The sequence below is a fragment of the Phasianus colchicus genome, chromosome 5 (genome assembly GCF_987193195.1).
Source record: "Phasianus colchicus chromosome 5, bPhaCol1.hap1.1, whole genome shotgun sequence".
NCBI lineage: Eukaryota > Metazoa > Chordata > Aves > Galliformes > Phasianidae > Phasianus > Phasianus colchicus.
In genome coordinates this window covers 57437290-57459353 of record NC_143440.1, presented here as the reverse complement: position 1 = coordinate 57459353, position 22064 = coordinate 57437290, and the positions used below count along the sequence as shown (strand labels likewise).

General features: G+C 44.8%; 1 protein-coding gene across 21 annotated transcripts in view; it reads left to right on the top strand.

Moving 5' to 3' along the window:
- FBXO34 (F-box protein 34) overlaps positions 1-21771 on the top strand; it is a 37043-nt gene extending 15272 nt beyond the window's left edge. For 6 of the 21 annotated variants that reach the window (XM_031605404.2, XM_031605405.2, XM_031605409.2 and 3 more), the window contains 2 exons: positions 9186-9385; positions 17759-21771. In XM_031605404.2, coding sequence (XP_031461264.2) covers positions 9309-9385; positions 17759-19916 — 2235 coding nt within the window. In that variant the 5' untranslated portion in view covers positions 9186-9308 and the 3' untranslated portion in view covers positions 19917-21771. The other 15 variants (XM_090141888.1, XM_090141890.1, XM_090141894.1 and 12 more) reach the window with 9 other exon arrangements.
- Positions 21772-22064: the final 293 nt, after the last annotated feature.

Here is a 22064-nt window from a genome sequence, read left to right as displayed (position 1 = left end):
TTTTCATTGCTCTGTAGTGTTTTGAGAGGCTGAAGGGTGGGATGCAGCTACAGTGACTTTCCAGATTCCTAACAGTGTGAGGGACTGTTTTTAATAGTGATGATAAAAACAGTTATTCCCAGTTGGAGGTTAGTCAGTGGTACAATTATCAGAGCTATGAAATAGTGCAGAGATGGCTCAGAATGGGGAAAAAAAAACAACCCACACCAACTCCAGCTTGTAGCTTATTTTCTTGAGGGAGCTTTTAGAAACTATTTCCTGCAGGCTCACAGAAAATTAGTGCGAGATGTTAAATGCTGAGAGATGCAGCTGATACAGCTTGATTATTACTTTGGTAATTTGGTTCTCAGGCTAGCAGAATGCAGCTGGCTTGCAGGGAAGGGTTTTGGTAGCAATGTGTTGACAAAAGGCACTGAGATGAGCAGGACCTCTGGAGCTGGCATGTTTAATTTGCAAGGTTATGTTCTTCAGTTGTGAGCACTGCAACAGCTGCTCTGCTGGGAAGCTTAAAAATGTGCTGAGTGGTTTCACAGCAAAATAACAGTCTCCCCAGCCTGAAATCTGGTGCAGTTAAATCACCCTTCTGCAGAAAAAAAACATTTTGGGGTACTCTGTTTTTGGCTTGATTTCCTGCTGATTTGTTTCCTTATTTTCATTTTCATTTCTAATGTTTTGTCCTAGAGGTGGAAACCTTGAAAAGACAGTGTTATTTTAGGAGGAAGTTTTTCAGCCAGAGGGTGGTGAGGCACTGGAACAGGTTGCCCAAGGAGGCTGTGGATGCCCCATCCCTGCAGGCATTCAAGGCCAGGCTGGATGTGGCTCTGGGCAGCCTGGGCTGCTGGTTGGTGACCTGCACATAGCAGGGGGTTGAAAATAGATGATCACTGTGGTCCTTTTCAACCCAGGCCATTCCATGGTACTATTGGTACTGGGGGGGAGCACTGAGCTATATAGGAGCGTGCTTATCCCTGTTCCTCTTGCTGATGAAGATACTTTCACATTAACAAGCTTTAAAGTGCAGGTGCAGATCGCTGGATGTTGAAGATGAGGGTGAGAAGTGAGAGATGTGCAGCACACCTCTTCACAGTTAATGAGGTAATTGAATGTGCACAACCTATACCAAAATGCAGATGCTATTTTTAGTTCTTTGTTTTCTTTCAAAAAAGAATTCATGGCAGAATTTGTGCTATGCTTAGAATTTCTAAAAATCTAATTGTGTTGCAAGGCGTATTGACTGCAGGGCTCTGAAGAATGGGGAAACTATTTTTTGCATCAAGGAACTCTGAGTTATTAATGGAAAAAGTCTTTAAAACATAACAAAGAAAATATCTGAAGATCCACAGGATTGGTAGGTTTCAGAATTAGCTTGGATATTTCAACAGCCTTTTGAAGCAGTCATCCAGAAACACTGTATTAATGCTGGTCTGTACTGCCATTTACTTGCCAAGAAAACAAGCTTATCCATAGCTGAGTTATTTCAGCAGAAGATGTTTCATGTATATTCTTCTTTTAAGAATTTGTTGAAAAACCCAACAAGCACATGCTTTGAGTTTTAGCACATGCTACTGCTATTCTATCTTCATCTGTAGCCTTAACGTGTCATTGGTTGTGTGCCTGTGCTTTTGGGTTCTCCAAAGCTTTTCTGGTCTGCTTGACCAGGCTTTGTTTTGCACTCCCAAAGCAGTTGAGCAGTGAGAAATGGGCTTTGCACCCAGATGCTGCTCTCCAGAGCATCCACCTGAATTTCACTGCTTGTGGGTCTGGATAACCTGGGTGCATTGCTTCACAACTCCTGTTCAGGGCAAAGCCTATTGATGTGAGGGAATATTAAATTGTTCCTGGTTCAAATAGGTGTAAAGAGTGAGCAACAGAATGACAAATATTAAACTAATGCCTTTCCCTTTGCCTGTGCTCACCTTCACTCTGTCAGGAGGTACAGGCGTTCATTCTCTGATCTTGATGTTTTTTCCCCCCTTCCTTTTGGTGTTTTTTGCCTGTTCTTCAGTATCTTCAGTATATTCTCCAGGAGGTGCCACTTGTTAGGCAGTGCCCTGTATGGAGCCATCGTGGAGCTGGCTGTGTCCCACAGAAACCATCCCAGATGTCCTTCCCACCTTCATCTGGCATGAGCAATTAAGAAATGATAACAGTTTGGAGTTGTTTTCACTACAGGTTGGTGGGTTCTCAGGTTGCTGGCCAGCTGGCCCTTTCTGTGGAGCACAGTGAGGAGTTTTGGGCAATAGTGGCATGGGATTAACTGATAAAAACAGCCTCTGTTCAAAATCCAGGCTGTCTTCTCTCTGAGAGCTGTTACTTGGATGTAGATAAATGAATCAGTTCAGAGTTGGATGTGTTATGCCTTGTTGCTGCCCGAATTGGATAGCTGGCAAGTGTATAAGACCAGGCTGCTTTGGTGGAGTTAATGCTCTGAAAATGTTCAGAGTTTTAGGGTATGTTTTGTAGCATGTGGCTTGCTATATACCTGAAACAAGTTACGTATCAGAACAGCATTTTCTTTTCATTAAAGCATCTGTAGACCATGTCAGAACCTCATGTTAATGAGCAATTTATTTTTTTGGTTTGAAATCGCAACTTTTCCTTCCTGAACTACTTTTTATTAAGCAAGATACCTCTGGAAAGGAGTGAATCCAATGCTTGTTGAGAGGGTGTAGGTGGTGGTGTGCTTCTTGTGGGTGGGTTGTTTCTAAATACTCTTAACAAATCTGTTCTGTCGAAAGTTTGCTGTCCTCAGTAGAACTAATGGTGCCTTGAGCTATGAAATGTTAGGTGCAAAAGAGTTTGAGCTTTCTATTGAGTGTCAGCTGCTCTGAAGTTGGGTATACTTAGTTTAACTGTTTTCCTGAGTCTGGAAAGCTGCTGACATGGAAACTTCACGTTTCATAGTTCAGCATTTTTTGTTATCCTGGCAAGATGAAAGATAGTTTTCTGTAAATGAAGTTTGGCCACCAGCAGGCTTACAGCAACAAATGAAAATTGGAAAGGATTTTAAGATTTCCTGTCAAATCATGTGGCACATAGGTGCAAATTTGTTGCGAAATAGAATGGCCTGGGTTGAAAAGGACCACAGTGATCATCAAGTTTCAACCCCCTGCTCTGTGCAGGGTCACCAATCACCAGACCAGGCTGCCCAGAGCCACATCCAGCCTGGGGTACCCATATATGAAAACAGGGTGGATTCAGGAATATATTACAAAAAATGGGCATTTTCAAATACAGAAATAATGCACAGAAATGTCACAGTTACTTATAAAACACTTTTCTGTGAGCACTGTCATCTTTTACCTACTGTTTCCCTTGCTCTAGCAGGGCTTCCAGTTGCTGAGTGTAGTTTTGGAGCCAATGAGAAAAATTGGGATGCTTTTGGAATGCATAGTGAATACTGTAAGTTGACAGCTCTCCAGTGAGTTGGCTGAATGAATCCACTGTTATTTTTTTTTTAAAGACTGGATTTTGCTGGGAAAGATACAGGACAGAGAAATCTGCTGCATAGCCCTTTGATTAAGGGGAGTGATTCTGCAAAAAGGAACAGAAATCAGTTGCAGCTTGCCTTGCTGAGTTGTTGGGGCTGGACCTGTGCTCACAGCATTTGGGGCAGTCTGCATCAAAGCACAGCTGTCATCCCAAAGGCTTGTCCAAGCCAGAAGGAGCCATATTCAGCAAACATCAAAGCTGATAAATACAGTGATTAATACCAGGTCACCTGCTGTGGCGTTCTCTTTATTAACAAAGCTTGCAAGAAGGAACTGTATTTGCCTATCCAGTAGCTATAGAAGCCATTTAATACCCCATTTAGTACTGTGCATTGTGTAATATGTTGTGGGGAGACTTTATCTTAGAGTGTCAAATGGAGGATTTGTTTCCTGATGCCATTTCAGTATGTGCCAATAAAAAAGCCAGTCTTATGCTGGAATACAAAGATTCAAAGTTACATTTGTAGTCAGAGGAGTATTGCAAAGTAGTTTATTCTCATTGTATTTTAAGTGCTGCCACAAAACAGACAAAGGAGACTGAAAATTAAGAATTAGAGTGGGTTATGCTGTCCTGTTGGATCGCTAACAAACCATTGCTGGCTAACTAGTGCATAATTACTGTCAGCCAGGCCATGTGATGGGCTATTTATTAGCTGTTGCAGCAAAAACACATCTACCAAATGTGTGCCAAAATGAGTCAAGTGAACCTCTCTAGCCAGGGTCCCTAATGTCCAAAAAGCAAAACAGAGTGATGAAATTGCTGTTGACAATCTTAATCTGCAACATCACTGTTCTAATAATCATGATCTTCTTTAGCAAACTAACATTGTGTTCTTGAGGAAAGATAGGATTCTGCTTTCTGGCTTTATCTGTCTGTCTCTAAAGTGGGACAGGTTGCTCCCTATTGGTATTCAAGTTGATCTCTTTCATCTAGACTGTCTAGATTTCTCTCTGGTGTTTGTCCTAAAACTCCCAATTTAATGTCATTTCTGCATCTTTCAGACGTTTCCAGCATCCTCTGCATGTAGAGGAGCAATTGAGTGAGGCTTCAGCCTCATAAAACCAGGGCACGACGTCTCCAGAGCTCTTGGAGTGCTTGCCTACTATTTTTGGAACTAGCTCTATTGCTTCTATAATAGGAAGGCTTCTGGAAGCTTTCTCCTTCCCCTCGCCTCAAGAAAGTAGCCATTCAGCTGAGCTTTCATTAATTCACAATCTGCATGGCAAAACAAATCTAGTTTTATATGCTAAATAATTCAGCTGTGGTTCATGGATCACGTGGCCCTAAATGCATTGCAGTGTCTTTACCCATACCTAGTAACCCAAGAGCACAGCAGCTGTAGCAACAGGGCTCAGCTACCCTCTGCTTATCATTCGGGACACAGCATGGATTATGCAGTGACAGTGAGTGCCAAAGGAGGTGGTTGCTTTCTAGAGAGTGAAGTAATGTGTGATCTGTGGGTTTGTCATCAGCACTGCAGCAGAATTAGCAAATAATGGATTTATACTGGTTTTTGTTTTTCTCTTAGGTCAAGCAGAACAAATCCAGTGAGCCAGTTCTTCTTCCCAGTTGAGCAACAGATAATATCCCTAACCAAATTGTGCGAGACAGCTGAAGCCTTTCAGGAATAGTTGAACAAGTGAAACACTTTGTGATCATTTCCAGTACAAAAATGGAGCATCAGCAAGGTGCAACAGAGCTTGTTTTCTTCTTCCCTTTTGAGATTTTCCCTTTTGAGGGGAAAGGGGATAGCTAGATCATTCCAACACTAACCACACCTGCAGAGGGAAAAACACCAGAGCTATAAATTGAAAACCTTTCATTCTTTATTGACGTGATCTTGGAAAGGGAGACAGGCTCTCCATGTAGTGCTTCATTAGAATGAGGACTTGATAATGCAGCAGGTATAGAATCCTTAGCATTGGAAAACACCACCATCGGTTAGTCCAGCTGCCAGTCTCTCACCACTGTGCCCCACTAAGCTGTCCCTCAGTGCCACATCTCCACGTTTCATCTCTAGGGATGATGACTTCAAATTTTGATGTTTGACAGCAGTGAGCAATCCAGCTTCAGAGCTTTGGAACTCATGTGGTTGTTCCCCTCTTACAAGTAAAACACTACATGTTATGTGTGTGTTCAAAAGTTTATTTCCATTGACTGGAAGGAACATAAAAACCCCTTTGAGGGCAGGCACCCTTTCACTGTATGCTTCAAGGTGTGGCTTTAGAAAGAAGCTATGATTAAAGAAGAGTTAGAAGTACATACATGTTGAATCCAGTGTGCAGAATCCCAGATCCTCGCTGTGTTGGATGAAAAAGCAGAAACATTGGGATGCAGGGGCTGTCGCTGATTGTTTGGTATGGACCAAACAAAGCTCTGTATTATAAGGCCTCACCAATGGTTAAGTCCCTTCTAATGACTATATCTGTGTTAACTCTTCTGAGTTTCCTTTGAAAGACTTGCCTTTGCTTCCTTCTGCCTCCTGAGCGTGCTGGTTGCTGCCCAGCTGAGCCGGTGCCATGGTGCTGTGTGGCTGGAGAGCATCCCAGAGCCAGTCCCTGTCTGGAGGTGGGCTGCTCAGGCTGGCAGAGACTGTTCTGCTCTTAGCAACGGCGGGGATTCTGCTCAGAGCCAGTCCCTGTGCCACTGCCTCCTTCCTAGAAAGCAAATTTTCTCAAGGAGCGAGCCCATCCTTTGGAATACTTCATCAGTTGCTGCTGCTGCTGAAAACACACTGTACCTGCAGTAAAGCTTTAACTGCTGCAATGCCTGTAAATAGCAAAAGCTGTGGTGTATTGCTGCACAGATGATTTCCCCCTTATTCCATGCTATTTAATACTGCAGGAGCAGTTCAGAAATGATGGTGAGATAGGGAGTTTGGTGAGACCATTCAGCAATCTGCTGTCCGCTGCTGAGAGTGTGATGCTTCCTGCTGCCAAAATCTGAGTCCTTCCCACATCTGATGCATACAGGCATATGTTTGGGGGCGGTTTCAGGAAAGGAGAGCAAGAAGATTAGTTTCTTATTTTCCTCTTTCTGTTCTGTTTCTCTGTGCATCTGTATTTCGATTTTCAGGCTGTACTCAACTCTGCAAAACTAAGCAAAGAAGGGAAGCACCTCCTGATAAGGATCAGCCTCTGTTAAGAAATGCTATGGTAGCTAAGAGGCAGTAAGTATCTCCGTGCTGGCTTGGTTGCTGATTATTTTTCCTTTTTTTTTTTTTTTTTAATTCACAAGCACAGCTTTTTAGTACTCACACAGTGGGAATTTGTCAGTAGATTGCTGCCATTAATAGTCTATTTCAGCTCTTTTCTATAGACCAGTAGCTAAAAAAGGGAAAAAAGCATGCTTTGTATGGAGCTGTGTTTTCATCTGTGCTGCACTGTGAACTTGTATGGATTTTGTCAGCTTTTGCCTTCCTCTAGAAGGTGCTAGGCCTTTCTCTAAATGCATGGCATCCCATGATACGATATCTGTGCTTGGATTGGGGTTGTGCCTAGCCCAACTGGAGTGAATTTGCATGATGTTTTTGCTTTTTAGGCTCTGCTATAAATGAGAATTTTTCCTTAAGTATATAGCTATCTTTTTTTTTAATCACTTCTCAGTTTTTCTTTTTTCATTTTGATTTACAAAGCAGTAGGACTGGAACAAAACACTCGGTGCTCTCAACCAGAGGTACATCAAGAGAGTTTAAGCTAGTGAAAAAGTGACTGGCATTCTTAAAACTGTATGTTTGCATTTATTTGGGTGTGGATATAATAATGTTTCTGTGATACAGTTCCTGCTGAGTCTGAAATGCTGGTGTCAGTAAAGCCAGAAGGCGAAGCCAGACAAAAGCTTGGATAGAAGTCAGAATTTCAATGCCTCTTACTGGTGGTTCCTGGGAAAGGAATGATTTTGTTTAACTTCTGATTTTCATAAAGCAGTTGGGCATATGTTTATAGAAATATATTTTCTAAAAACATCCTAAATGTCTGATTTTCTTTTTCTTTTTGGTGCTCAGATTTCACTCGTGCAGGTAGGTCCTTGTTACAGGCTCTGGGTAGTTTAATGAGGATGCTGTTTAAATACGCAGCTGTGATTTGTGCAGCTGTTAACCATGTCTTCTATCTGCTGGTCTTTCTGATCTTATGGAGCAGAGGATACACTCTCACCCTCCAGCTCTGCCTGTGCAATGCCTCAGTCCTCTCAGTTCAGTATGTTTCTTTGCATTGTGTAGAACTCAGCAGAGACTTCTTTGTGAAGGACTGGAATGTATTTGTATAATGTTTTATGTATTATTTTAGGCTCCTGCTTACTCAAACATGGCTGAATGATTAACCTCTCATTCCCCATCACTGGAGGAATCGTGAAATTCCTTTAACACATAAGTCCAGCTGGATGTAAACCAACTTCTCTCTCTCTCTCTCAGCTGAGAAAGTCATCCTTAACCACTTTCTCTGAGCGTGGCTGCAAAGTTGGAGAGGGCTTCCCAGGCCAGCTGCATATTCAGTGTTAGCATTGGGTTGTAAACCACATTTGTTGGGTGCCAGTTAAGTGAGCTGTGCAAAGGTGGGTGCTGTTCTGAAGTCCCCAGGTGTTGTAGAATCATCATAGAATCACAGAATGGTTTGGGTTGGAAGGGATCTTTAAGACCATCCAGTTCCAACCCCCTGCTATAGGCAGGGACACCTCCCTCTGGGGCAGGTTGCTCACAGCCCCATCCAGCCTGGCCTTGAACATCTCCAGGGAGGGGGCATTCAGAACCTCACTAGGCAGAAGGTGATGGGAGAGGCTCTCATCTTGGAGCTGAAAAGAGAACAACGTGCACTGAATCCCAGATACTGTGAGGCCACAGCTTTGTCATTAGTGTTCTACGTTACGGCATTGTTGTGCGTAGTCCTTCAGAGAGGAGGAAGCAAGCAATCACTAAAGCAGTCTACCAGCAACTCAGGCTTGAATATTCAAGCTTTTCCAGGGCACCTTAACTGCGTCACATATTTCATGTTCTAATTTGATGGTGGTTGTTCTTCCACTGTCAAAGTGTGCTGCAGCACCGCTGCTGGTGTTAGCTCCAAGGACAAGGCGTAGAAGGCAAGTGAGATACAGAACAGCTTTGTTTTGGTGAAATCTGCTGGCTTATCTGTGTGTGATGCAAAGACAGGGCAGTTTTCAGAAGGTTTGGAGCTTTGTGGTGGCATGTTTATTTTGTTCTCTACGAAGGGGGCATGTTACTTTGATTAGAAAGCTAACGTAACTCGTCTGGCAGCATCAGATCTTACTGCTGGCTTGATGCTGTGCTAACAGGAAGAAAGGTCTTGCGTGTCTGGTTTGCATGGAGCTTGGAGGACGACGTGTCCCATGGGAGGTACCCAGGTAGGGCTGTAGCTACATATAAGCACAGCAGCATACGTGATGTTGGGGGCGTTCATTTCTGTTTTAACTGTGTTCAGAAACTCCAGCTGCAATAACGGCATGATGTTGTATAAGTTCTTTTTATATTTATAAGTTCTTTTTATATTTATGTATGTGGACATGTCTGTATAGTGTTTTGTGTTTGTGTATACATAGAATATGTACCATGTGTAGTGGTATATTTATATGTATGTATATTTTCTATCCCTCTTCACCCTGTTTTGGGAAGGGATCCTTGTCCTGATAGCCTGTGCCCTGCTGTACTCCGACATGATGCTACTTTTCTCATGTTTGTTCAGTTTCTAGGTGGGAGAGACACTGTGAAGCTCTGTGCAGGGCGAGGAGAGCTGAGGAGGGAGCCTTGCATGTGAACCAGGATGGACTGGCTGTGACAGCGTGCCTTAGCTGGAGGGGGAGTTACGATGAAGAGTTCCTGCAGAGCTGGCCTCCACAGGGAACCACTGAATTCTGCATCTTCTACCTTCCATCAAGTCAAACGGTACGAGCAGACCAGCTGGCCTGCCTTTAGCTAAACATTTAGCACCTGTTTGGCCTTCTACTTGCTTTCTTATTGTCTTGTGTGTCACTTACTTTCCAATAGCCTTTAACTGAAATATAATGGCTTGAGGGCAGAAATGTTTTTTGACACTGTTGTTTGATAATGACAACTACAGATGGTACTGTACTTGGAGAAACCTTTGATTATTATAATTTTTTTTAGTAACAGCTGTAAATTAATTTGGGAATATAGCTTTGAAGTATATTGAAGAGTAGCTTGTTACAGTAGGCTTTAAAATATGCAGTCAGCTTACAGCAAGTGGAAATGCTGGCAATCATTGTTGTGGTTTGTCTTGCTATGGAGTAAGTAACTGGATTGACTTAATCTGAAGTTTTGTATTGCCCCTTCTCCTGTGTCTTTTCCTAAGAAGAAATGCACGACTGGTTTCAAACACTTGTGCTTATGTGACAATGAAGTGAACGCCTCTCACTGTGTCTTGTTATAGGAACTCCGTACAGAACAACTTGTGCTTATGCAAATGAAAGAACATGCCAGTTTGAACAAAAAAAAATACATATCTCTTTTGAAACCAAGACTCTTAAACTTCCTCAAACTGAAGGAAGAGAGGCAGCTTTCTCATTTCCAAAATTCATGTGGGTTTAAAGTAAACTTTAACCTTTGTTCCTTGTGGTTATGTAGGCAACACATGCTTGCTATGTTAGTCTCATAGTAATTTAGGGCTGGAAAGGACTCCCTTGGTTGCCCAGCTCCTTGCTTTCTCAAGGAGTATCTCATAATCCTTTGGGTAAACTTGTAATTGTTTTTAGGCTGGACTTCTGTCTTTTCTTCTCCCATAGATTAAACCATTACTGAAGATGACAGCTCTAACTGTGCAGTTAGGAACGTTTCGATCCTCGGAACGAATGTTCATGCCAGCTTATATGTTATTTTGAGCTGGTGGTGGTAAATATTTTGCATAAGAATCACCTCTCGTTTTCAATATTATCTTTTTTGCTGTGTTCTGTAAACTGCAGCTGTATCCCCTCACCTATGTTTTGCTGTGCCCAGTGGCCCCCGTGCTTTCTTGTAGCTTACTGAACACTGACTGTTCTTAGTCTGGGTAAATCTCCTCTGAGCCATGACAATAACTGTGTGCTGACTTCCAAAGGAGACCATATAGGAGAGCTTTTCAGTATCACAGATCTGCCTTCATTTGCCTCTGTGTCATGGATGTGTCTATTTGTAGCACCTTTTTCAGTGAAAACTGTGCTTCTTGGTGTTCAGCCTTCTGCTGTATCACCATCTGTACTTCAGAATTCTGCCCTGTTTCTGTTAACCAAGTGCTTTGTGCTTCTTCCGTGTTGGCACTGCCTTTCATTTCTGTAGCTTTGTTGTTGAGGTCATTTGTAACAAAAACAAATTGTTTTCCAGGCTGATTCTTGAGGAGTGTCTTTGGTTTTGAGGCTGGTGTTTTATTGTTCATCACCTGGGGCTCTCTGCTGCTAAGACAGCTTCTTCGTGCCTTTCAACAATTCTTTGTCAATCTGTCTTGCCCAGTAGATCTCTGCCTGCCTCCTGAGGACCATATGAATAAACCACATTAGAGTGTTTTTCAAGAAAGCTCTTCTTTTGAAAACCTTCAGATTTGTCTGATATATTGTATTATTTCTTTTCCCCGTTTCCCCATGTCTTTGTAATCCTCTTTTCTTTCAAAGCACTGTTTTACACCAAAGTAAGACCAGCAGGCCTGGAGATGCCATGATCTTTCTCCAATGCAGCACTGCATTCCAGGCGATATTGACGTGAAGACATGAAACCTATGTCTACTTCTGGTATCCTTCCTGAAGAAGAAACGTGTTCAGTTGGAGTTTTTCTTATTTGGGATGTGTTCATTATAATGAGAACACCTTCTGACTCCTGGAAGAATGCCTCTTGGGTTGCTCTGTCTGCAGTGAAATCCTCTATATCACAGTGTGGCCACCTTCATGAACTGGATCTTTAGGCTTGAGTTTCAAAGAACAAACTGGTGGCTTTCCTTCTGCTTTTGCTTATCCTTCCATTTGAGCTCCCGAGTTTCTTAATGGTAGTGCAGTCCAAGGTTAATTCCTACAGCCTTTCACGTGTGCACATTTCATATGTGTAAAAGTGAAGTCTGAATAGCATCACTGCTGCTTTAACTACTTGATGAAACTTCTTACCCCATTGTATTAAAAATGACCTTGGTCTGGTTGCAGTTAATAAAAGAGGGAATGAACGTTGTGGAAAGATAATGTTTCCAAAAGGAAACATCAGTGTTTCTGTAAAGTTAGGGTATGTCTGTCTGGGATGTTTACTCTGCCATCATCTTTGTGCTGAATGCTTTTGGAGCAGCTGATGACTCTGAATTCCAGCTCTTTCAGTTGTTGTTTTCCCTCTTTCTGTCATCCCTGTGTCATCTGTGGCGTGATTAGAAAGTAGGGAACGGAGATCTGAGCTTCCTGAAGCTTCAATGAATAATTGATTGTATGTCAACTGGTAAGTGCTTTTATGCAAAGGCTGTTCCCAGAGTAATGCATCCTGTTTTTCTTCTGTTGGCCCACAACGTTGCAGGTGGAAATTGATGGTATGGCAGTAGAGGTTGAACCTTTCCACCAGTATTCTGTTAAATTTTGTTGGCAGATGGGCAGTGGAGGGGCAGCCTGATGAAATGGCATCTGACACAGAAGTGCGTGTGAAGCAAAGGTGTGTCATTGAATTCCTTCATGCAGAAATAATGGCACTCACTGACAGTCATCAGTGAATGTTTATGGAGTCATAAAGAACCACAATGATCATCTAGTTCCAGCCCCCCTGCTATGTGCAGGGTCATCAACCAGCAGACCCAGAGCCACATCCAACCTGGCCTTGAATGCCTCCAGGGATGGGGCACCCACAACCAAACTATTTGGAGACCAAACAGTGGATGTAGCAAAAGTGACAGCGGGTCACCTCTGCTGGTGCTGGATCATCGTTGGCAAACCTACAGAGCTTATGGTGGTGACTGCATTGAAAAATAGTGTTTTGTAGCTGAGAATTTGCTCTATCACTTAGTGTTATTGTGTCCTTTGTATCTCTTGGAGTTTCCATGGAAATAAATAGGAGGCAGTACATTCAGAGCAACCTACATCCAAAACACTGGCAAGTCTTGTGAAAAAAGACCTGTTTAGCTGCATGGTCTTTGATACTCCTTGCTTGTTCTGTGTCCCCATCCCTGGAAACATTCAAGGCCAGGCTGGATGTGGCTCTGGGCAGCCTGGTCTGCTGGTTGGTGACCCTGCACATAGCAGGGGGTTGGAACTTGATGATCACTGTGGTCCTTTTCAACCCAGGCCTTTCTGTGTTGCAGGAGGCAGTTGGGCAGGCACAAAGAGATCAGTTGCTTCAGTCTGAAGGTAGTGCTGCAAGGGAGTTGTTTTTTTTTTTCTAGAAACCAGATGCCCCCACAGCTGCTGCAGTCCCACCAGCCCATGCTTTGGAGCACTGTGCTTCCCAACCCACCTCTCTCCAGGTTTGGATGCTTGCCATGCACCAGAACAAGCTTCAGCGAGTAGCAGAGTATTGTCCACCCTTGCTGTTAGCTGGGACTTTCCCACCCCAGCAGGATCTACAGAATGCCTTTGAAGCAGCTTTCTGTCTGCTCTGCCTGCCCCAGCAGTGCAAAGGGGATGGAAGTGGTACTGGAGATTGAACCCACCAAGCACTTCCAGAAATAACAAGTGGTTGACCATGGTTGAACTGACATACAGTTCTCAGTCCTTGGTAATTGTCAGTGTTCTTTGCAGAGGAGCAAAGTTTCCCATAAGAGAGATGGGATGCCAGGGAAAAGATGTGCCCTGCCAGAGGTTGGTGTGGCTTTTCGTTGCTGCTGCCTTTTTTTTTTTTTCTGGCTAGTGCCTTGTGTTTGTGTGCCCTGAGGGGTTTTTCAGAGTTGCAGTTGGTGCTGCACATGCAGTCAGCAGTGCTAGGAAATCTTGCCTACTGGAGTGAGTGCTTACAGAAGGAAATCCACAGGGAACTTTTGGGGTTTTCATTGAAATATTCTCCTTAATAAAACCTTCTGGTGCTTTGCCCAGAAAACATATAGTGTGAATGTGCTGTTTGAGAGCATTGTTGGTTTGCTGGTTTGTTGGTTTGTTGGTTTTGCTGGCCAGAAGAAATCTTTGTGCTTCACAGGGCGTTTTGGGAGTCCTGACTGACGTGCAGGATAGGATGTGTAGGCTCTCTGTTTACCCTAGGAAGAACTTTGGGTTGGTGCTGGGTCTTGTCGAACAAAGAATCATAGAATAGTTAGGGTTGAAAGGGACCTTTAAAATCATCTAGAACTTCTTTATGGTGAGAGTTGTGGAGTGCTGGAACAAACTGCCTGGAGAGCTGGTGGAGTCTCTTTCTATGGAGATAGCCAAGAGCTGGCTGGACACCGAGCTGTGTGACCTATTGTAGGGTGCCTGATGTAGTAGAGAGGTTGGACTTGGTCCAACCCAGGTCCCTCCCAACCCCTGCAATTCTGTGAGTTGTGAAAGTGGAGCCTCTTGTACCAATTTTTTTCTCTGGTTTCTACTAAAGGAAATACTTTGGTTTTTAGGCCGCTGTGATTTAGAAGATGTATAAACGCAGAAAGATTCTGGTCAGCTTGGTGCAGTAGCTAATGGATCTTCCCTTCCACACAGAGAGGGGAGGTGTGTGCATGTATGAAGGCTTGCATTTATGCATCAGTCCAGCATAGGAGCCAACTGTAGTGACAACGAGCTGTACTGAAACTTGTAAAAACAGCAGTGTCATTCCAGAACTGTAAGTATCCTGTTTTTATGTGCCTAAGACATGGCTGATTAGAAATTAAAACAAAAAACAACCTGGTCCTCTCACTTCATTGGCTTAGGGCTGGAATAACAGTGTAAAGGCAGCACTGCCAGTTGTTTCAGTGCTGATGGTTCTTGGCAGAATTATCTCTTATCAGCATTTCAAAACCACACGTTTGGGATTGAGAACCTTTTATGCTTATTCCATGAAGTTCTGAAGAGTCATTGGCTCTAAAGACAGAACGAGAAAGCTTGATAGCTTACAGAGTAGGGGAAAACAAACAGAATCATTCTCAAGTATGATAGGGAATTGTCAGTGACTTCACCTTGTAACGATTATTTTTGGTGGTTTTTAACGTTTAAAAACTTAACTTGCAGCTGCCACAGTTCTCTGCTTGCCAGCACTGGAGTGTTGCAGAAATAGGGTGGGCTTGGGGGGAGAGAATTGGGCCCTAGTTTGTGTTCAGAGCATTTTCTGCTGGAACTCCTTGCTCTGATTCTTGGAGTTAGGAATGAAACGTGCTGCTGATGCATGGGGAAGATGTTCTTCTTGTTTAAGAAGGATGAATTTTGAATGTTCATGGTGAAGCCTGTAAGTGGTGGGGGTGAGGATTTGCTTCTCTCTTAGCAACGCTTTCAGGTAAGATCTGCTACTAAAAGCTCTTCCTCACCGCCTGAAAACTTGAAGGGAAGTGGCAGTGCCATTCAGATGGAGTTAGCATTCATTTTGGAGCTGTCTGAAGCTATTAAAGGAAGGTTTTCTTTAAATCTGAATCCATTAAAACAGTGCAATGAACTGAATGCTGAATTCAAATGAGGCAATTATTCTGGCAGTAAAACTTCTGACTAAGGCATAATTTTGTTATGTAAATTGTAACTTTTCAACCTTAAATGGTATTGTTGGCCTAGCTGGAGACCAACTGAAACACAGGAGGAAATATAACCTTAAATGAGAAATCTGTAGTAGGTGAGGCATAACTTTATCCTTTGTCTTTCTCCATAGACCTGAAATAGCCGTGAGCAGCTGAACCAACTTTGCTGGCTAAACGTGTCCTCCGAGCCTGCTGGGTAACCAGTTTAGTCCTGTTCTCATTCATGTAATATCTGAGTTCACCTTCATTTACAGTTTTCCCTTAATGAAGGGTGTTGAAGTGATTTGTCCTGCTGGATTCCTGAAAATGGTTCGAAGAAAGCCTTTTTAGCACATAATTCAGCTCATCTTTCAAACAGCCTGGCATAAAAACTCAGGAACGAAATCTGATCTTTTGTTCCTGGCTCCTGGGATTTCAAGGTGGAAAGCTGTATATTGCATTGCCTTCACCTTTTCTTCCCCCAGGGTACTGCTGTGAGCAGCTACCACAGCTTTTCTCCTGAAAGCACCTCCAAAATGCCCTTCTGAGTGGGGAAGGGAAGACTGCAGGCATGCTTCTCTGCTGCCTTTCACCTGCATCTTGATTCTGGCCTGGACACTGACCCAGGTGTGTTGGTGGCCTGGCTCTGAGCAGCTACGAATTGTGGGAAAGGAGGCTCGAGCAAACTTGCAGCAGCCTTGATTTCCCATCCTCTCTTACTCCTCTATTTCATCACCCTGAAGTTCTATTTTTATGAGATTATTTTAGTCGTTAGCATCCAACTGAGAAGAGAAACAAAATAGCTCAGTTGCATTCTGCAGAGGAAAGTGAACTGGGAGGTGACCCAATTCCAGCAAGAGCTGGAATTAGCACAGAAGGCATGGGGAGAGAATTAACCCAGCAACTGGGTGGGTGTATGTGAATAAGTGGGAGCTCTCTTCTCCCCACAGTCTGTTGCTGAAGGGAAGATGACATTAGCACTGGTTGCAAGGGTGACGTGATGTAAAATTGAAAGGGAAGAAATGCTCTTTCCTGAGCACGTTATGCTCTTTTCCTGGGTTCCTAGTAATAGGGAATGACCTCAAGGTGCACTAGGGGAGGTTCAGGTTGGATATTAGGGAACATTTCTTCTCAGGAACAGCAGTGCTGCATTGGCACAGCTGCCCACGGAGTGGTGGGGTCACCATCCCTGGGGGTGTTTCAGAGCCATGGAGATGCAGCACTGAAGGATGTGGGCATGGTGAGGTGAGGTTGGGTTGGGGATTTTGGAGGGCTTTTCCAACTTGTGATCCAGTGATTCTGTGATTCAGCAGCTGTTGAGTGACTGCACTGGCTGATGCATGGGGCTGTGTGGGAGCTTTGAATTAAAAGTTGTTTTTAGGACTAGAAATGCAATACCAAAAAGTATTTTGGTGGTGGCTGCAAGGGGAAATTGTTTGGCGTCTGCACCAGCTGTTGATGGCATTGAATGTGCTGTTTTTAAACTAGCAGTCATGGATTATCTTCATTTCAAAAAGTTCTGCATTTAATGTAACAACTCAGAGATTGCCATGGAAACATAATCTGTAGTTAGTTCAGCAGTGTGTTTATATGTTCACCCTGGAGAAAGAGCCTGAAGTCACCTGATGATTGAATCCTATGTGGCAGTGCCCTGGGCTTCTGTGGTTTTGATCTTTGTGTTGGATATTATGGTGAAGATGCAACAGAAAGGATGAATTGAGTGTGTAGGGCCATTGCCTGAGTGCTGCTTTAGGGCAGTAGTGTCCAAGTGTCACAGCTCTTAAATCTTAACCATAAAAATGCTTATTTGGATGTGGTTTTCTCCAGCCAGAATTGGTGCTTCTGTCACTTTTTGGTTTGGCATCTGATGTACAGCACAAGGGGGGGGCGTACCAAATCTGCCAGTGTTGATATCCTCAAGGACAATAGGGATCATTGGGTAGATTTAGACTAGATATTAGGAAGAAATTCTTTTATTGTGAGGGTGGTGATGCACTGGAACTGGTGATGCACTGATTGCCCAGTGAGGTTACGGATGCTCCTCCTTGGAGGCATTCAAGACCAGGAAGGACGGGGCTCTGAGCAACCTGTTTTAAAAGGAGTTTCCCTGCCTATAGCAGGGGGTTGGAACTGGATGGTCTTAAAGGTCCCTTCCAACCCAAACCATTCTATGATTCTGTGATCATTTCTGGTGGTATTATGAGATTGGCAGTCTGCTGGGATGTCTGATCAGTGTACTTACACTTGCTAATTTCCCTTTTTAGCTTCAATTATCTTCTGAAAAGAGTCCATGTAGCTGGTAGGTGAGGTCAAGGTAAGCCCTGTGACCCATGATTGCCCTACAGCAGGGTTGGGGCTGAATGGATGGAAGGATTGCTTGGACTCTAGAATGAGGCACTGCGTTTGCACAGTGGACATAACTTTAAGCATTAGGGTTTCACCTTGGGATTTCCTGGACACAAATTACTCTTTTGGGAAGATCTCTGCTAAAATCCTTAAGATTTTAATCGTTGCAAGATGCGAGTAGTTCTGCAAGGGCTGACTGTAGCTGCCCGGCTGCTGCTTTTCCTTTTTCATGTGGTTCCTTTTGAGATGTGGGCTGCTTGATGAAGGGTAGGAGGCACGCTGGTGCCTACCCTGAGCTGCCTTCTCTTGTTCCAGGCAGGCATATTTTGCAACTATAATTTCTTCCCTTTCTGTTTTTCTAGGGTTTCTGGTATGCACTTAAAGCCATATCTCAAGTTACAGAGGAAAGAGCGATCAGAAATAAGCCAGGACTCCCTCAGAGGCCCACCTATGACCCATCAGAGGTCACCCCGAGAAGACAAATACACCAACAACTGCACCAAACTGAGCGTTTTCCCCAAACCCCCCCTTGTGACTCCATCTCGAAAGCTTCTGGGAATTATTTATCCAAATACTATGTGCAATATGAACGGGAAAGGTCCGGCAGATGGTCTGAGTGCCAGGGAGAAGAAAAACGTCCTGTCGGCAACGATCCATCAGGGAGAAGAAGGGGAAGGGCCTCTGGATGTGTGGGCTGTGGTGAAGCCTGGCAATACGAAGGAGAAGATCGCTTTCTTCGCAGCCCAGCAGTGCAGCGGCAACAACCGGCTGGGCTCCATGAAGCTCAAAAGCACGTGGGATATCGATGGGAGAACAGTGAAACGACGGAAAAAAACGGTAGATCTGAAAAAAGCCAAGATCCAATTGGAAAGAATGAGGGAGGCGAATGCCAGGTGCTCCCAGCCAGAGCCTTTTGCGTGCGGCATCGAGCATTGCTCGGTGCATTATGTGAATGACAATGGTGAGGGGGTGTTCCCGGGCAGGTCCCTCTCCGTGATAGAGATGGTTGCGTTTCTGGAGCAGCGAGCAAGTGCTTTATTGGTAGACTGTGCTAAAACTTGCACATCCGCCTCCACCGCGAGGCTGAGCGCTCTGTCTAAAGGTGCTCTTCCCAGCTCTGACCCTTTCTCTGCCCCCGGGCCGTGTGAGGTACATGAGAGGGGAAGCTGTGGCAGCAGTGAGCAGCAACAGAGCGAGCCGGTGCGCGTCCTGGACATGGTGGCCAAGCTGGAGTCGGAGTGTCTGCGGCGGCAGAGCGAGCGGGACGGTGGCAGCCTCTCACGCAACAACAGCTTCCGCAGGAACGTGGGACGGGTGCTCCTGGCCAGCAGCACGCAGCCTGGTGCTGAGCCTGGCAGAGCCTCTGTAGGCAGCGTGGGCCGGGGTGAAGAGCTGGGGGCAGCGGGGGCTGGCTGCGGAGCGAGGTGTGGGGATGCCGGGCTGTGGGATGGCGCTGCCTCTGCTCCGCAGCCGTTCCCTCCTGGGTTGGAGGGGAATGCGGGTTCAGGACTTGCTCACGCTGTGTTGGCCATTGCGGCTGGAAGGAGCGATGCTGAAAGGCGGGTTGAGCCTCCCAGAGCTCTGCCAGCCCTGTGTCAGGCTGTGGCTGGGGTGCCGGCGGATTCCTTGCCGAGCAAGAGCACGAATGTTGATTGTATGTTGAAAGAAGCTGTGATCCTCTCGAAGCAGAGCCTGCATCCTGCTAGGAAGGAGCCCTTGTGCATCAGTATATCGGTCACCAAGACTGAGAAGGGGTGCAGGAAAGAGAAGCTCCCTCCCTCCAGTTCGAGTGAAGACCCCGTCCCAGGGAGGTTGTTTTTTCTCCAGGCCGAGCAGAACGCCACTCATGCACCACAGCCACTGCAGGAGTGTACCCAAGAGAAGCCAGGAGAAGGAGTGCAGAACGAGGACGAGGATGCTTTGGAATCTGACAAATCGTGTGTCAGGACCAATATCTCTCCTGAGCCATCAGCCCTTTCTGTTCCCCCTCCAGAAGGTGCTTTGCAAGTACTCGATGCTTCCTGCTTGAAACGGCAGGTCTCGCATGACTTTTTGGAGACCAGGTTTAAAATCCAGCAGCTTCTGGAACCTCAGCAGTATATGGCTTTCCTGCCTCACCACATCATAGTGAAGATCTTCGGCTTGCTCCCTACGAGGAGCCTGGTGGCCCTAAAATGTACTTGCTACTACTTCAAGTTCATCATTGAGTACTACAACATCAGGCCAGCAGACTCACGTTGGGTCCGTGACCCCCGCTACCGAGAAGACCCCTGCAAGCAATGCAAGAAGAAGTATGTGAAGGGGGACGTGTCGCTGTGCCGCTGGCACCCCAAACCTTACTGCCAAGCTTTACCCTACGGGCCTGGCTACTGGATGTGCTGTCACAGGTCCCAGAAGGGCATCCCAGGCTGTAAGTTGGGTCTCCATGACAATCATTGGGTTCCTGCCTGCCACAGCTTTAACCGTGCTCTCCATAAGAAGACCAGAGGAGCGGGAGCCGAAGGAGAAGAGGAATATTAGTGCACATACACTTTCCTGTGAGATGGTTTGGGGTAGGAGGAGATTCTCATGCCTTGTGCTGTTTACAGTGTATATAATTGTCGTGTTTTTCACAGGGCTATGAAACTGCACATACTTCAACACAAGAGCCTTTACCTTTTAGAATAAAGAAAGCTTTTAGTCCATCTATGTAAATAACACTATAAAAACTAATTGTACATACAGAGTCTACAGCTGGCTGAACAACGTAATCACTACAATGCAGCTATGATAGTGTTGCGGCTATAGGTGTGTGTGTTTTTACGTGTCTTGTTTCAAAATCTGTATATCCTGTATAATATATGAATGTTTCTGAGAAGAAACTCTAAATAGGTAAAGGCCAACCTGGTTAAAGAATCTTCAAACAACTTAACTGGACAACCTTAAAACTAGACTAGAACAGAACATGACAGTAGTGTTGGCAGTGGAGAAAAAAAAGAGAGGAGTATTATTGTATAGTCAGAATATAAAAAAGTTCATGCCTACCTTATCCATGTTGTCTGGTTGGTTTTTTTTTTTTGTTTTTTTTTTTTACTTAAATAAAACGTGCATTCTAGATCTGCCTTAGCTGCCTTGGTCTTGTGAAAAATGCTGTAAAACAGGAGGTGAGAACTTGGTGTTGTGGTGGAGCTCAGACTTGCAGTATAATCCTATGAAACAAAAACCCTTCCTTGTAGTGCTCTGCTCCAGCCTCTGCCTGCTTCTTTCTGCTGTGTGTCAGTGCTCACAGGGCTGTCAGAAGCACAAATGAATGGTGGTGATTCCTTGAACTCTTCATAGGAGCTGAGGATGGCATCTGTTGGAGCATTTGCTTTCTTGCAGTGCAGTCCCTGTGCCTTAGAGGGCTGAAATCTAGGGCAGAACCCAAAGCAGTGGCTGTTCTGCTCTGCAGAGAGGAGCCCAGGGAAGAGCAGCAGTGGTGCCTTAGCACCTCACCCTGGCCTAGGACAAGGCAGCACTGCAGCCAGACCAGCAGCATCTCAGAGCTGACAGGGCCATCCCTGGGGCCAGCAGTGGCCATGAATGGATGGGCAGGAGGCTTTGTGGAAGGTTAGGTTTATATTTATGATGAATTATTGTGCAAGAAAATGTAGAGCCCTTTGTAAGGGCTGAGCTTTGTAAGGGATGCTGCTGCTGTTCTTGCTGTAGCTACGCCTGGGTGCTGCTCTGCCCTCTGCAGTGCCAGCGAGGAGGAAGGTGGTCAGAAAGCTGCATGGAGGGGCAGCTGATGGAGGAGAAAGGGCATTCCCTGGGCAATTGTGACTTGGATTCATAATGGGGTACAGGGCCAGGATGAGCAGGACTGCCCTCTGGTTGAAATCTTGCCAGAGCTGTTGGGATCAAAGGCCACACCTTAATTTCAATTAAGGAAGAGGGAGAAGAAAGGGCTTTCCTGCCCCCCGCCCAGAACTCTGGAAAAGTGGAGATAAATGTGTGGCGCTGATGGTGGTGAGGAAAGTCACTGCTGGGCTGAAATAGAAGCAGCAGAGGAAAATATTTTGTAACTAGATAAGGAACCAGTGAGGTCATTTTGCTTAGAACAAGCTGTGAGATTCTGGTCACCTTCACTGACCGAGGCCACTTTGAGGGTGGAGAAAAATGAGAAGACAACAACAAGCTCCAAGCTTGCATGTAAACTGATGAATCCCATGCATAGAGAGAGGTGTGCCTCAATGGAGATGCCACTGTTTAAAGCAAATGTATTCTTTTTTTTTTTTTACCTTACTGCTGCATATTTTACTGTTGCACTGTAGCAGGGCTGGTGCCTGTGATGCTTCGAAGGCTGGAAATTGTGTAACCCCCAGAGCATTTCAAACCACGAAGAAGTGACAATTCTACCACTTAAAAAAAAAAAATTACTGTTAAAGATTTATTGCAGTAATACAATAAAACTTAGAAAAGAAAAAAAAAATCGTATTTAATTCCATCTCATTGGGAAGTCACAATGGCCAAACCCAGCTGCAGGGATCAGCCTGAGCTGGAACTGCTGCCCACATCCCACACCAACTGTCCTGCAAACTCAGCTGGCTGCCTACAGAAACCTCCAATGAGCAGACAGTGCTTCCTTCCCTCCCTCACCCCCAAACAACTTGGAAAATCAATCCCACCGATTGCACACGAGGTTCGGAC